At 34.9% G+C, this 17,010-nt stretch overlaps 1 protein-coding gene across 1 annotated transcript; it reads left to right on the top strand.

Moving 5' to 3' along the window:
• The first annotated feature begins 2,598 nt into the window (after positions 1-2,598).
• Positions 2,599-4,172, top strand: LOC149578832 ((R,S)-reticuline 7-O-methyltransferase-like). The gene is made up of 3 exons (XM_089831953.1): positions 2,599-3,360; positions 3,448-3,512; positions 3,605-4,172. The coding sequence occupies exons 1-3, from the start codon at positions 2,643-2,645 to the stop codon at positions 3,902-3,904; spliced, it is 1,083 nt and encodes a 360-aa protein (XP_089688079.1). The 5' UTR covers positions 2,599-2,642; the 3' UTR covers positions 3,905-4,172.
• The last annotated feature ends 12,838 nt before the right edge of the window (positions 4,173-17,010 follow it).

Raw genomic sequence — 17,010 nt, 5'->3', positions numbered from 1 at the left:
AGGAACACAGATTTTCTGATAGCGCCCTCCAGGGATCTATCAAAACCCAGCACCGGATAAACAATGAGGAAAAGGAGGACCCACTAGCCACGCGGCCAAAAGGCACTATGTTGCTATGGCAAAACAATGTGCAACTTCCCATAGCGAGACAGTGTCGACCGTGGATATTTCTCGATCCGATGATGGGGACTTGCGGGCCTGCAGAAACATTAAAATGCGCAGGGAAGAAATGTCGTAAGGTTAGCATAAAGTATCTTGTGCCCCTTTTGAATATTTGGATATTTAAAACTTGTGAACGTTACTACATTGAATTCAAATGTGGCGATTCTAGCAGGAAGGCAAAAAATGACCAACAGTTTCCTTGCTTTCATGCATTATTTGTTGATGTATTGTTGTTCATTTTACAGTGGTGTTAGAGTAAAGGATTCATTTAATTACATTTATTAAATTACCATTAGTCCCTACTTAAGATTTCACTTTATGCACATGTATTTCAATTTAATAATTAAATATTAATTCTTAGATGCCATTTACCTCTTAGGGTTTCCCTTTTAGGTTTTATGATCTCCTTCTATAAGGATTGATCCATTGTATATTTTTACTCTTTTTTTTTGTTTGATAATATATTCTTGCATATTTTAGAAGAAAACCCTTTCCTTCTCTTGTCTTTTGCTTCTCTATGACAGGTTTTCACATGCAAGTGTTCTACGAGATCTATGGATTTGTTCTTATCAAATCCTTTAGTTAGCAAATTTTATGGGTTAGTAAAATGATGGACAATAAGTTTGGTGAACATGATTGTAAAAAAGTGTAGTAAACATTTGGAAAATCACATGTGATTGTAAAATTCTTTATATAAATTGTAGAGAAATGGCCATGACTATATATATGATTGTAAAAAAGTGTAGTAAACATTTGGAAAATCACATGTGATTGTAAAATTCTTTATATAAATTGTAGAGAAATGGCCATGACTATATATATATATATATATATATATATATATATATATATATATATATATATATATATATATATATATATATATATATATATATATATATAGGTTATTCAAGACAATTTTGGTTCTATAACTAACATGATATTTTATTGGTATGGCAAAATTGATCATTGTACATGGTGAAATTTTATTGTAATTGACAAATATGTTGGTAAATTAAAAGAAGCCTTCAAAATTCTAGGCAATTCTTTGTTACAAAATGTGAAGGTTATAGTAACATAAATATTTTAATTATAAATTATTATAAATCATTAGTGACAAACTAACATCCATTTGATCACTAATACACAAATGTAACAATTTTATCCCTTCATAATTGAAATATATTCATCAAATTGAAAATGATGAATATGAACTTGCATTTGTTGTTGAAGATGTGTTGCTAAATAAAAATTATTCCACTATTTTCATGCCACAGAACTAGTAGATAAGTTTTATAAACTAGTGTACTAATTAAGCTTCGTTTGATAAGGAGCGTTATGTTCTCTAAATGACTAGAGCTAGTGACATTAATGACTAACACATGTTCCCTCTTGCATTTTATGACTTTTCCACTCCTAAATGCATATTCAATATCATTGAGCGGCTTCATTTTCTTTATAATACATGTATCATATCAATTAATTTTTTTCTTATGTACATTTATTATATTCAATTAATTTTCTTCCCTATTTACACTCATTATATTTACTAGGATTTTTCTCTATATGCATATATTACCTTCAATAGATTTTTTTTCTTATGTATATTTTTTATATTCAATAGAATGTTTTCTTTTATATATATATATATATATATATATATATATATATATATATATATATATATTCAATAGATTTTTTTCCTTATACACATATATTACACTGAGTAGACTTTTTCCTCATTTACATTTATTATATTCAATAGTTCGATAGATTTCTTTCATTGACATTAATCTTATGCAAAGTATTGAATTTAAATTATATTCTTTTTAAAATAAAATTTAAACAAGCATTGATTTTAGAAAAAAAATTATTCTTAAAATAAGTATTTCCCCATTCTATGTGAGGATAGGTTCATAGCATATTGGTTCTCTATGTAAGTTTATTGTGACATAGGGTGAATGGCCCAAGTGTCTAATGTAATGGTCAAGCTTGAGGTTGTGGATTACTCCATGATCTCGAATTTGAGAGATCACCTCAGATTTGAATGGGACCATGTGTGTGTTCTAAGAGAAACTAATTGCTCCCTCCTGGCCTCAAAATAGACCAAAGACACCCCGATGTCAGTAAATCCATCTATCTCACAACATCAAATTTCGCCTTTGTGCGTTGAATATTTTTGCTTTTAGCAAAATGAGTTCTGGATGAAATCAAATTAAATGATTCCTACTTCTATGCGAAACGGTGTCGAAGTCTTGAATGGTGGAAGTTAAAGATATAACGATAATAATAGAACAAGTAGATTAGGGAGCCAGCTAATCCCATCGTCTAAAAACGTTGAAAACGTTTTATAAAAAGAAAAACATTCCGTATTCCCAAGATCATGGCACCTAGCCGTTACAAAACCCGATCTCTATATATACAAACTAATCCTTGGGCGTGGATGTCTAAATTATTGAGAGCGAACGAGAGCTGGAAACATGAATGGAGAAATCTGCGACGGAATGTTCGAGAGCGAGGAAGAACAACTCGCCGGACAAGCGGAGGCGTGGAAATACACATTCGCGTTTGTGGAGTCTCTGGCCGTCAAATCAGTGGTTTTGCTCGGAATCCCCGACATCATTGCGCGCCACGGCCGCAATGCGACGCTCTCCCTCTCGGAAATCGCAGCCGAGCTTCCCAGCGAAAAGCCCGACGTCAATTGCCTCTTCAGAATCCTGCGATTCCTCGTCGCCAAGAATTTTTTCCGGGCCGAAGCGGGAGCGGAGTTGAAATACGGGCTAACGCCGGCTTCGAAATGGTTTCTGAAAGACTGCGCGGCGGTGCCGTCGCTCACGATGACCGCCATGCTACTCATGCAGAACGACGTGAGGAGCGTAGCGCCGTGGCACCATTTCAACCAGTGCGTTCTGGATGGCAGCGTGGCTTTCGAGAAGGCTCACGGCCTTCATATTTGGGACTACGCGGCGGCGCAGCCAGAATACAACGATCTGTTCAACAAAGCCATGGCCTGCAACGCCAACATTGTAATAAAGGCCATCTTGTCTACATACGAGGGGTTTCGCGGCTTGAATTCCTTGGTCGACGTCGGAGGCGGAACCGGAACAACTGTTGCAGAGATCGTTAAAACTTATCCGACCATAAATGGCATCAACTCTGACCTCCCCCACGTCATAGCTACGGCTCCAAAATTCCCGGGTATGATTAATTTTTACTAAGGGTGGTCTTAAATGGAGCTGCTTTTTGTTTCTCTGAATAAAAATGTCGTCTTTTTTTCACTTGCAGGGGTGAAGCATGTGGGTGGGGATATGTTCAAAGAGGTACCATCCGCAGACGCTGTGCTAATGAAGGTCGGTGGTTCGAATCCCGTGCGTTGCCTTTTTTTTTTTAAGTGGGAGGGGTTTGTTTTTTAAGTTTCTTCATTTTCTTGAAAATTATGCAGTGGATAATGCATGATTGGTCGGACGAGGACTGTGTGAGGATTCTGAAGCAATGCAGAAAGGCGATTCCAGAAACTGGGAAGGTGATCATTGTGGATACGGTTCTGAACGCCAGAGAAAAGACGGCGCTGGATCCCACATTGGGTATTGTGTTCGATCTGGTAATGATTGCTCACAGCTCTGGCGGGAAAGAGAGGAGTGAAGAGGAATGGAAGAATCTCTTAGCGGAAGGAGGATTTCCACGGTTCAATGTGATTGCCATACCGGCATTGCAGTCTGTAATTGAAGCTTTTCCTTATTAAACGTTCTGTGTAACAGAAAATCATGGGTTCCCTCACTTGTTAGTGCAGCGCTTGCAGCTTTCCAGCTTGCAATTCCCACAATCGAAACAGGGGTATTTTTGGATTAGTACAAATTCAAAGCTACGAAGAAATGGTTGTGGAAACCACGTTTGAAAGGCAGGCAGGCACGTGAATGTTGTTGGATCATTTGTCGTGAAATGCGACGTTGTCACATTTTATGTTGTCCTCCACAATAAAACGAAAACGGCCAAGAAATTCTGCACCAAAATCGTTTTCTTTGTTGAATGGTGTACATGAGTAGAATATGGGATCCACTAAGATCGTGCAACTGCACTTTTTAAGCTGCATTTGCTTTCTTCATCGTATAATTTATTAACTTTATTTTGGTACTTGCATAAATAAAGTTCTAAAATCTATGTGGGGCTTTACACTGTTATATGGGTTTTAGCGAGCTTTTCGGACACAATCTCTGAAATGATTCGATTCGTATGCAGTCAGATGTCGTCCTTTAGTTTTAACAATTTCTTTCTGCAAATTTGTGGGTGATCAATATACGAATCAAATGTGTGTACGAATGATTCTCCATTCAGAAACAGTTTTATTTTAATAATTTATAAACATACTTTAAGTATTGATCTACAGTAAACAAAATCATCTTAAAAATTATAATCTACATTCTAATCAAAGTAACATTAACTTTTTATTTATTAAATATTAAAAATATAAATTACATAAAATATATATTGTATATTTGAATAGTCAAATCAAGGTTCTTATCAAGGTGATAAAAATAATCCATTTAGAAATCTAAGATTATCTTTCTGTTTCTTAAATGACATTAAAAAAAATCTACTAACAAAAATAAGATCTAGAATTATATTTGAATATTCCAATCAAAGTCCCTATCAATGTGACATTAAAAAATGATAAAGGAATCAAAGATCTCCTAAATAAAATAATGTCTCCACTTTTTAAACATCAAAAGTGAGGTGATTCTTTTGAAATTGACAATAAGGACATCGCTAATCAAATTCATTGTCATGTTTGATGATATTAGCCATCTTGTTATTAGCAATATTTTTAATGAAACAAATATTTTATCCATATATTGTATTTATAAGAAATTGTCTAAAAAAGAAAAAGAAAATTAATTCAAGACATTGAAACACATGATTCCTAGTTACAAAAAAAACACAATAACTTCTAAATTCTCAAAAAACACTATCCATAAGTTTGTTGTGTTTTTATCTACTCCTTCACTTGTTGAAGACTAAACAAAAGAGAGAGAAATAACACCATAACATCAAAAAGTATCTTAAATTGTCATCAATGAGTTGGACAATGCAATTTGATTTGCTCCTTGACTAGTTAGAGTTCACAAAGGAGATAAGAAATGGAATAATTACATTAAAATCAACTCAAAATATTACTAATGACTCTATTGCGACTTTGATTTCTTCTTGAATAATTGTTTCTTGAATAATTGTTTGTTGATGTGTCAATAGGTGCGATGAACTTAATAAGTTTATATTTATTGTGGCCATGAGGTAATAAGTGACATGTGTATTTATGAGGATTGCATTCTTGGGTTTGGTGGAGAGAATAATGGAACCATAACAATAAGTGTCTTTTAAGTACATGTTGTTCTTGGAATTTATTGAGGGAAGAATGGGCATAATAAAATAAATGAATGCTTGATTCTTTTAGTCATGTGTGAAATAATTTCATTTTTGTATTGGATCAATTGAGTTTTTCAATTAGAGGATATTCTTACATGGACAACCATGAAGGAAGTTGATCTCATCTTTGTTAAATCAAAAGATCTTCAATCTTGTTTTATGCCTCATTTCTCATTCAAAATTATAATTAGTGTGATAAAAAATATGTATATATTTCAACTATTAAAGTTGTTTGTAGATTACAAAATACTAACATTAATAGCTTGAGAAGGAGCTTGTATTCAAAATCTATTTATAGAAATATTTATGTAATTCAAGATAAGCATAAAATATATTTGAGATGATCAAAATACTATTGAGATTGATTTTAATATTGTAGTGCTTTTAGGAAATTCCATACTATAAAGAACCTAAGGTAGTGGATCAAAATCCTACTTATCTTGTGAGAAGGTTAATGAAAAACCTTTTAAATATTTACAACATTTAAAATCTTTAAACAAAAAGAAAAATACATATTATACATACCACTACATACTAGTTTTATAGTGAAAAATATATTGGAAAAACAAACTCACTTTCTAAAGTCACTTAATAAATCATTCATGTAGAGAAAACTTCTACAACATCATCATTGATTAGAAGCTCAAAAGGTTGACTTAATAGTTAGATAAAACTATCATAATCTATTATAATGTATATCTTTAATACAACACCTTCATAAAATATGCTTGCATTTTAGAAATGTAAAATCAACAAAAAATATTTTATCATAACATATGCAGGAGCATCTTGGTTAACATGTTATCTATCAAATGTAATCTCAAGGCTCTCTTGGTAAGTTTCATATTAGTCCCCAAGTTATGTATGTCGATAAACATTGAGTTAACCAAGTGTGTAAAAGTTGGCAGTAGTTGTTGACGCATTTATTGTGATTTTTCATACTCAAAAGCTTCCAAATTTAGGCAAACAACTTTTAATTTCAATTTGGCTTTGGTGCTCAAATTACTACTCCACTTTAGATATCTAATGTATCATGTAAGTTCATTTTAGAGAGGAAAGAAGAGATGAAGAAAAAATGGAATTCTTTGGTGGTGACTCCATATTGAAGAGGAAATTGAATACTAGGGGAGTGACATAGAAGCCAAACAATATAGCTCAAAAAGGAAAGTATCATTCATTCCCTTCAAAGGATGTATGTAAAAAAGTTTTGAAATCTAAAACAATCGCTAATTTTCCATCATGTGAATGTCTTTTGTGTGGTATATCATGTTTGTGTTACCTGTTTGTGCTTGTTGAGCTTCATGTTATTCTGTGGTCTTTGTATGTGGGTCATTTATCCTATCTTGTCTTTTATTTTTATTTAAAACTTGCAGGTATCATCTTTTGGTTTATTATTGCAAACCCTAAATGTCAAATAGGACGCAGGGGATTCGATTCAAGCACTAAGTGACCCATCAGAGTAGTAGTTCATTATATTGAGAAGATCTTTTGGTAATATGGCCCAAAGAGGATGGGGTTGAAGAAGAAACAAAGATGCAGTCCACCTAAGCATAAGGTACAAGCATTTATTTAAAAATAAAATTTGACCCAAAGAAACAAATTACCTTAAAGCCAATAAAGATTAATTTAGTATAAAAGAATAAATGTTACAATAATTTTCTCTCACATAAAAGATATTAGACCATAATTATACTAATATTGACCTACTTGTCAAATACACATAATAATGATATAAAAAGACTACTAAAAGGTCAATACATCATATGAATATACTACACAAAATCTCACATCCTTTAGCCATTGAATCACTCTCCATCTGTTATGCCCGAGGAAGGTAGTGAGGTACATGTCTTTCACCACCCAACCATAGAGTTTTTAGCTCCTCGGATTTATTAGCTCTCCTAGTGCTTGGTGTGAAATGTTAAGCACCCAACCCTACACAAAGAACTTAGCAAACTAGATGAGGAGGTCGGTTGGAATCTAGTATAGCATTGTACCTTATCTAACATCACTTACAACTAAATGTAGTACCTACACAGTGATACTATTGAAATTAAGGTCAATTTTTCTATCAGTAACTCAACACTTAGTCAAATTGGTTACATTGCTACTGAGCTCTCCTAGTGCTTGGTGTGAAAGGTTAAGCACCCAACCCTACACAAACAACTTAGCAAACTAGAATGAGGAGGTCGGTTGGAATCTAGTACAGCATTGTGCCTTATCTAACATCACTTACAACTAAATATAGTATCTAATATTTGCCAATTGGCTATTATTTATTTCCCAATTTATGGCCAACATGTTGTAACTAATTTTAAGCCTAAAGTGGCAAAAATACTTGTATAAAAGGGCTTAAGGTTAGGGATTGCTTCATAAGGTGTGATGTGAAAATTGGTTCTTGTGGTAGTATTGAGCTATATGGGATTACAAATTGTAATTAGGTTGTAATCACTGGATTGGAAGAATATTGGACTTATTGTTTGGTGGACATAGCCCAAAGATTGGGTAAACCGCATTAAATATTAGTCTCTTGTGTTCTTTTTTTTTGTGATCTATTATTTTCTAATATTGTTTATATTTGCATGTAATTGTTGTTTTTGTTCGTGATTAAATCCTAACAAGTGGTATCACAGCCTAGTTGTTTTTTCAATTATCCTCTACAGGAAAGTCTCACAGTTGAGTGGGAGCAATGGAAGATGAGGGTAAGCTGAGGGTTGACAAGTTTAATGGGTAGAACTTTCAATTATGGAAAATGCGAATGGAGGACTATCTCTATCAGAAGGATTTATGGAAACTGTTGGAAGGAAAAACTAAAAACTAGGGAACTATGACAAATAAGGAATGGGAGATGTTAGACATAAATATTAGAGTAAATAATTAATTAATTATTAACTATTTATTTACTTAAGCTTACTTAGGTTAATGCATTTATTTAATATTTAGTAGTTAATAGTTGTAGTGATGAGTTGTTGACAACATAGGATTTTTTTCCCTTCTAGCATGTTCCACCTTTTTGTGGAAGAGTGCTTAGTTTTCAACGTTATCTTCTACTTCCTTCCAGCTCGTTCTACAAGCTTCCTTGTGGCCTTTATAAGTGGTCTCTCTCTCATTGTAAATTCATTCATTCACATAGCAATTTCATTTTTCCTGTTGTGAAATATTTTCTCTTGCTTTGTTTCCTTCAAGCTTTTGCTCCTTAGGTTTCTCTTCAGAAAGGTATTTGCATTGCAGGTGATCTTGGTGACTGCGGAGTTGGATTTCATCAACTCCTACATGGTATCAGAGCCTCCTTGCTACTTCTTGTTCAAATGATTTTTTTGAAGCTGTGATTCAGAGATACAAACCCTAGTTTGTTTGTGATTTTTTCTTCAATTGGGAGGAAGAGCATTTTTTTTAGTATTTGGAGAAAAAGGAGAAAGAGGGTTTGGCATAATAGATCTTATATTTTTTAGGCTTTTTTCTTTATTTTTTGGAGGTGCAACAGTGGCGATTCAAAAAAAATAACTACAGAGGTGATTTTCAAATAGTGATATCTCCCTCATATGGACTCGTTTTTTCGAGCAATATTTTTTGTTTTGGGGTAGAATTTCGTGATCTACGCATTGGTGGAGGTGGTTTAACATCTCTGTTCCTAAATTTTTTTGCAACTCGCAAATTCCAATTTTTGCCACTTTAAATGCTTTGTATGCACTCATCTGGACACATAATCAGGTTCCATTTTTTTTGAAAGTGCATTTTTTTTTGTCTACTTTCCAGATCTACAATTAGATTATAGGTTCTATGGATAGAAATATTACTTTCATAAATAGACCCTAAACTGGCTATTGTAATCGCACTAAGTAAAGAGTGCCCAATTTATACATTGTGGGGGGGGGGGGGGGGGGGGGAGCATTTTCTTTTCTGTAATTTACTTTAGAATAAGACCCTTCTACTTCTATCTTCTTCTTTCTCTCAATGGCAGATCCATCTATGATCCATCTCACACCACACAACTATCACACTTGGAAGGCATAAATGACACGACTTCTCATGTCAAGGGGCTTATGGTCATGTCTGGATGAGAATCAACATGTTCTTACATGAGCTTTTGAGGTTCTTCAGCATAGGAACAAAATGGATGAGGTCATGGGATTGATTGCACTAAATATTTCAGACAATCTACTATTTCACTTGGGTGGTTTGACTACTCCACGAGCTTATTGGCTTAAATTTCAGACTTTGTTTGGCCGAGTGAATGAGTTCTAGGCACTTCAGCTAGATGTAGAGTTGACTTCTTTGACACCTGACAACTTTCCCACCATTGAGGACTTCTTGATGAAGTTCAAATCTCTACGTACACTTTTCCAGGGATGTGGAAAAACCAAGACAGATGATGAGTGTATCTTTTTTATACTCTCAAAGTTGAGGGGATAGTATCATATCTTCTCTTCTACTTTCTACTCCACTAAGGATGTCTTGGGTGATAGACATAGGATGCCTTCATTTGAGATATTTTGTGATCGGTTAACCCGTGAACAGTCCAAGATCACTCAAATGGATTCACTTTTAGGTTCACAGTCACAGGCATTGCTTGCCAAGGATACACAGAATCAGAAGTTGAAGCAGATATCAGATCCCTCTTCTACTGGTTCATCATCTTCTAAGAAGAAGGAGAAAAAGAAGACTGAGACTCCTATCTGTTCCTATTGTGGGAAACAATCTCATGATGAGGCACATTGTTTTTAGAAGAGATTTGATGGCTATGAGAAACAAATTGCATATTTGCAAGCTCTTCTTCAGAAGAACATTGTTTATTCTCCATCCTCTTCTACCTCACAGGGGTCTACCTTTTAGTCTTCTTCCACATCTTTTCCATCTACATTGAATCTTGGAAAGGGTCATGCATTATAGGCTACCATTACATCTCCTTCACAGGTTCCTTGGATACTAGATTCAGGTGCTTCTCACCATATGAAATCTTCTCAAGGTGTCTTCTCTACTCTTGAGGCTTTTCCTATTCCTCATATTCTCATGGGGAATAACATTGCCCTACCAGTTTGTGGGAAAGGTTCAACTCGTATCCAAGATGGTATATTCAATGATGTATTCTATGTTCCATCTTTGTCTGCCAACCTTCTCTCGATTTCTCAGATTACACGCAGTGGATCTAGGAAGACAGTTGAGTTCACTACTGATTCAGTCTTCATTCAGGATTTTGTAATAGGAGGTCTTATTGCTATAGGAGTAGTTGATCCTTCCACTCGTCTCTACACCTTCGCACACTTTTTTCCACCATCTCCATTGTTGGAGCACACTACTTCTCTTCTACAGGAGCATCATGTGGTGCAGTCTAGATACTTGAACCTTTGTATTGTTCCTGAGATCCTTGTTTTGACTACCACACCACATCCAGTTGAGGGCTTTTCTCCTCTACAGGATTGTTCTTTCGCTCTACCTGATCCTCCAACTTCACTCATTGAGATTCCAGGTGCACCTATTGTGGATACTACAGTGGACATTCATGATAGTGTCATCACACCTACCTTGGGGATTCCATTTCCCGATCCCCATACTTTTTCCTTTGGGCATCAGCTAGGCTTTCCAATTTTTCCTCTCATTCAAGGATTCCCTTGTTATGTACCCTTGTTTCTTCCACATTGGAGTTGCACTGGTTTGATCCCTCCTTCAGGGGCTCCTTTATTTTGGGGAGGCTATAGTAGCTCTCATGGGGGGGCTGGTTGTACTTATGGTTTTAAGTGGGTCTCTTGACTCTTTTTTGGTGGAAGTTGTCCTTGGGGGGATTGGTTGAGGCCTTCCTTCCTTCACTTCATATTTTTTTTCAGCATATTTTTTACCTCTTTTTGGGGGAGGGTTTTTCCCATGAGGTTTTCCCTCTTTCCCCTTTTTCAGAGGTTGCATTTATTGACATTGTACATGGGTACCTAACATGGCCTTGTTGTCGGGACCCATTCTACATTTTCTCTTAATTTTTTGTGAGCTTAAGGCATTCCCCCAAGTTGCACTTAAGGGGAGGTGTTAGAGTAAATAATTAATTTATTATTTATTATTTATTTACTTAAGCTTACTTAGGTTAATGCATTTATTTAATATTTAGTAGTTAATAGTTGTAGTGATGAGTTGTTGACAACACGGGAGTTTGTTCCCTTCTAGCATGTTCCACCTTTTTACAAGCTTCCTTGAGGCCTTTATAAGCAGTCTCTCTCTCATTGTAAATTCATCCATTCACATAGCAATTTCATTTTTCCTATTGTGAAATATTTTCTCTTTCGTTGTTTCCTTCAAGCTCTTGCTCCTTAGGTTTCTCTTCGGCAAGCTATTTGCACTGCAGGTGATCTTGGCAACTACGGAGTTGGATTTCATCAACTCCTACAAGAAAGGCACTTGGAAGCATTTGATTATGCTTGGCACCATCAATGGCATTTAACATTACAAAAGCGAAGACGACAGAAGATTTAATGGAAACCCTAGTGAAATTCTATGAAAAGCCCTCCACTTCAAATAAGGTATTTCTCATGAAGCATTTATTTAATATGAAAATGGAAGAAGGTGGATCTATTGCAGATCATTTAAATAATTTTAATACGATTAATAGTCAGTTATCTTCTGTGGGTATTAATTTTGATGAATAAATTAGGGCTCTCTTGATTTTGTGTTCTTTGCCTAAAAGCTGGAATGGCTTGGTAATGGTTGTGAGTAATTCTATTTCTAGATCTAATACCCTAAAATATGATGATGTGATCAGTGTTGTTTTGAGTGAAGATACTTGTAGAAAAACCTCAGGTGGATCTACATCAAGAAGTGCTTTGAACACACAAAGCAGAGGCAAAATGATTGAAAGAATAAATAATTCTAAAAATTGTGGAAAATCAAGAGGAAAGTCAAAGGAGAAGAGGTCTCAATCAAGAAGACCAAGAGATTGTTGGTACTATGGTAAAACAAGGCATAAGAAGAAAGATTGTTGGACTCGAATGAATAATGAAAGAGATAAACCAAAAGGGAACAAGGAGGCAAATGTGGTAAGTAAAAAATCCAAAGACGATGCTTTCCTTCTTTCTTTAGAAAGTGTTGATGATTCATGGGTTTTAGATTTTGGTGATTCATTTCATAGTACACCTAATAGAGGTTATTTCATTGATTATGTCCAAGGGGATTTTGGGCTTATTTATTTGAGGGATAATGAACCTTGTCATATTGTTGGAAAGGGAATAGTTAAGATTAAGTTGTAGAATGGGAATCATTGGCTACTACATGAGGTAAGACATGTTCCAAGGCTAAGTAGGAATTTAATTTCAACAAGGCAACTTAATGATGAGGGTTGTGCAGTTACTTTTAATGATAAAATTTGAAAGTTTTCAGAAGGTTCCCTTGTAGAAGAAAAAGGTGTGAAAGTAGGAACCTTATATCTTTATATAGGTCATATCATTCCTTCTACTTTAATTGTTTCAGAGAAACATGAATGTTTAGAAACAGTTGCTATAATTGAGCAGGGAGAACAAATAGTTGTTGTAGATTCTAATACAGCATTGTGGCACAATAGACTTGGGCACATCAGTGAGAAAGTTATGAGAGTACTTCATTCGAAGAAATTTTTACCAAGTCTAAAATGTGTTAATATGGATTTCTATGAAAGTTGTGTGTATGGAAAATAAAAGAGAGTGAGTTTTGTGAAGACTAGGAAGGAAAATAAAAGGGAGAAATTAGAGCTTGTGCATACAGATGTATGGGGACCAGATCATGTATCTTCCCTTGGTGGCTCTCATTATTATGTTACATTTATTTGTGATGCAACTAGAAAAGCATGGGTTTATTTCCTTAGACAAAAATCTGATGTATTTCAAATGTCTAAGAAATAGAAATGCTTGGTTGAAACTAAGACTAGTAAGAAATTAAAATGTCTCATATCTGATCATGGTGGTGAGTATTATAGTCATGAATTTGAATATTATTGCTCCACTAATGGTATGCGTAGACATAAAACTATTCCAAGGACTCCACAGGAAAATGGAGTGGCTAAACACATGAACAGGACTATAATGGAGCATGCAAGGAGCATGAGGTTGCATGTTGGGTTGGCCTTAAACATGTGGGAAAAGGTTATTAATACTACTATATATTTGATTAATGGAGGTCCCTCTACTCCTTTGGGTTGTGGTATTCCAAAGGAAGCATGGACTGGTAAGAAGGTGAGTTATTATTTTCTCAAGACCTTTGGTTGTGAAGCATTTTCTCATATAGATTCTGAAAATAGAACCAAGCTGGTAGCTAAGTCAAAGAAATGTGCATTTGTTGGATATGACATTGATGAATTTGGTTATAGGCTTTGGGATTTTGAAAATCATAAAATTGTAAGAAGCAAGGGTGTCATGTTCAATGAGAAAGTTGTGTACAAATATTTATTGCAACAACATGAGAAGAAAGAAGATGATTATGTAGTGTTGGATGATATTCCAAAAGATGATGTTTGAACAATTCCTCATTATGTGCAACAACGGCAACAACAAATACCACACACCCTAGTGAATATTAAACTGTCAACAAGGCTAAGTAGACCTCCAAAAATATTTTCTCCTTCTTTGTATTCTATTTTAGTTACTAATGTTGGCGAACCTGAATGTTATGATGAAGCTGTGCAAGTGGACACTAAGATTTAGTGGGAATTTGCAATGAAAGAAGAAATGGACTCTACTGAAAAATAAGACATGGGATATATTCAAGTTTCCTGCAGATAAAAGGCTTTACAGAATAAGTGGGTTTATAGGTTGAAAGAAGAAGATGGAGGTAAGAAAAGATTTAAAGCTAAGTTAGTTGTAAAAGGATTTGCATAGAAAAAAGGCATTGATTTTGATGAGATATTCTCTCCTCACTAGTACATTTGAGGTCATTTTTTGACCATTATTGGTTGAATTTTTGACCAAATTTGACCAACCCATTGGTCAAATTTTTTCTCATCGAAATTTTGACCAACATGATGGTCAAAAACTACACAAAGTTGTTGGCACAATTTCTGCTAAGCATTGGTTGAAATTTTGACTAGTGCTAGTATAAAACTACGTAGCATTGGTCAAAATTTTGACCAATGCTTGGTAGAAAGCTACCAAGCATTGGTCAAAATTTTGACCAATGCTTGGTCAAAAAAAATTTGAGGCTCACACTAGTTGAGGTCCACTTCAGCAATGGCCCTTCCTCTGAAATTGTTGTCTAAAACCTTTCTAATGAGATAATGTGTTATGAGCTCTTCATCAATGGAATGGAACGTGAGTTTAGGAGGCGATTGTGCATCACCCATATCATGACTGTAACTAAAGTTAAGAGCCTCTATTATTGAATTCTCTTCCCTATCACCCATATTCATTTCCTTTGCTATTCATAATTCACATGATGCATTTATTCAATTTATTTTGACAAAATCAAAATAAATTGAATAAATGTATCATGTGAATTATGAATAGCAAAGGAAATGAATATGGGTGATAGGGAAGAGAATTCAATAATAGAGGCTCTTAACTTTAGTTACAGTCATGATATGGGTGATGCACAACTGCCTCCTGAACTCACGTTCCATCCCACTAATGAAGAGCTCATAACACATTATCTCATTAGAAAGGTTTTAGACAACAATTTCATAGGAAGAGCCATTGCTCAAGTGGACCTCAACAAGTGTGAGCCTCAGGGAGGGTTCAATTCCCTCCTTTACTATTCACTATGCATATAATCCCACACACCCATTTGATCTTGAATGATGATATGTATTGAATGTTGAGTGTCTGTGCTGATTACTCGAAAACCATCCATTTCATGCCTTCATCTGTACACAATGTCTTTCTTGTTTCTTTCTACTCGCACGCCCATTTCATTTCATATGATCATCTAAAAATTGTGTCACTCTAAGCTCTCAACTATTTCCTCTTGATTGATCATCTCATAACTGTGAATGAGAGCTTTGGGATAAGCTATAGGTATCCATCAAAGCATAAAGGATTTTGTCAGGCGGTGTAGATGAAGTAGTAGCATTTGCCTTGGGAGACATGCTTGCAAAATGGAAGCATAGATAAGTCATGTGAACTATTTCACAAGATGCATGAATTATGAATAGAAAAGGAAATGAATATGGTTGATAGGGAAGAGAATTCAATAATAGAGGCTCTTAACTTTAGTTACAGTCATGATATGGGTGATGCACAACCGCCTCCTAGACTCACATTCCATCCCACTGATGAAGAGCTCATAACACATTATCCCATTAGAAAGGTTTTAGACAACAATTTCATAGGGAGGGCCATTGCTGAAGTGGACCTCAATAAGTGTGAGCCTCAAAAAAAATTTGACCAAGCGTTGGTCAAAATTTTGACCAATGCTACATAGTTTTCTACCAGCACTAATCAAAATTTCAACCAATGCTTAGCTTAGAGTTGATTGATCAATCAAGTGGCTTTAAAGGAAATTTCAAATCCACTTTCATGATATAAGTTGCTTGAGCTCAAAGTTTTGCAGTCCATAGACAAAGAGGCAAGGAAAGAGCTCACACCCTTGAAACTAAGAAAGAAAGTTGCTCAATTTGCCAAGAAAATTGTTGATGCTCAAAGGAAATCATTTAGGAGATATCATGTCAATACTTCAAGGATCTAATTTGTTAAGACTATCTTCAAGGCTCCCTAAATGAAGGATTTGGCTTCATAAACTTTAAAACATTTGAACTCAAGGATTCTAAGGCTCCAACACAATTTCAATATCCCAATACAACACTCTCAAATTGTTCCAACAGTCCAATTCTCTACCCTTTAGGCCTGCTACATACTTGAAATGGGGATGACTTTTGCTTTTCCCAAGATATGTGAAAATGTAATGATACTCACTGATGCCCTATTTGATGTATTACAATATATCATGGATTTCCTTATGTTTGTTTTGGATTAGCACAACTACCCTTGACCAGTACCCTATTTTTATGCATAAAAATGACTACTTTTTCAAAGGAAGTATCATCAAATGAAATCCAATCAACCCCAACTCCTAGACAATGACTTATTACCTCTTTAATTGCTTAATACCAAAAGGAATTGCTCTCCAATACCCTGCAACATCAAAATCCCAAACTAGCACTCACAAACCCTTGAACTAGGGCTTCCTCAATCCCCCAATTACACACACTTCCAATCCCAATTAACAATGGATTCACCTTCACATGAACATTTTTCAATATCTCCAATCATCAAATAGACCCCTTGTTTAGGTATAATGTCTACTGCTATACCCAAACATGCATTTTTAATGCACTGTCATGCTATTGTTTAACTAAGATCACACATATCTTGTTTAATCATGTAAATTGTGGTCATTACATGAATATTGAGCCCCCATACTCATGGAATAATTTCCATTATTGTTAAATTCTATTTCAGCAAGCAAACAGTTAAAAGAAGTCACTGG

The sequence above is a fragment of the Cupressus sempervirens genome, chromosome 1 (assembly GCF_028749045.1).
Source record: "Cupressus sempervirens isolate cs-2001-9-10 chromosome 1, ASM2874904v1, whole genome shotgun sequence".
NCBI classification, from domain to species: domain Eukaryota; kingdom Viridiplantae; phylum Streptophyta; class Pinopsida; order Cupressales; family Cupressaceae; genus Cupressus; species Cupressus sempervirens.
This window is presented reverse-complemented; position numbering and strand designations above follow the sequence as displayed.

Excerpts from the sequence above, each read along its gene's own strand:
- LOC149578832 (XM_089831953.1), top strand. The coding sequence starts at position 2,643 with ATGAATGGAGAAATCTGCGACGGAATGTTCGAGAGCGAGGAAGAACAA. Across the intron at positions 3,361-3,447 it reads TACGGCTCCAAAATTCCCGG|GGGTGAAGCATGTGGGTGGG; the intron begins GTATGATTAATT and ends TTTCACTTGCAG. Across the intron at positions 3,513-3,604 it reads CAGACGCTGTGCTAATGAAG|TGGATAATGCATGATTGGTC; the intron begins GTCGGTGGTTCG and ends AAAATTATGCAG.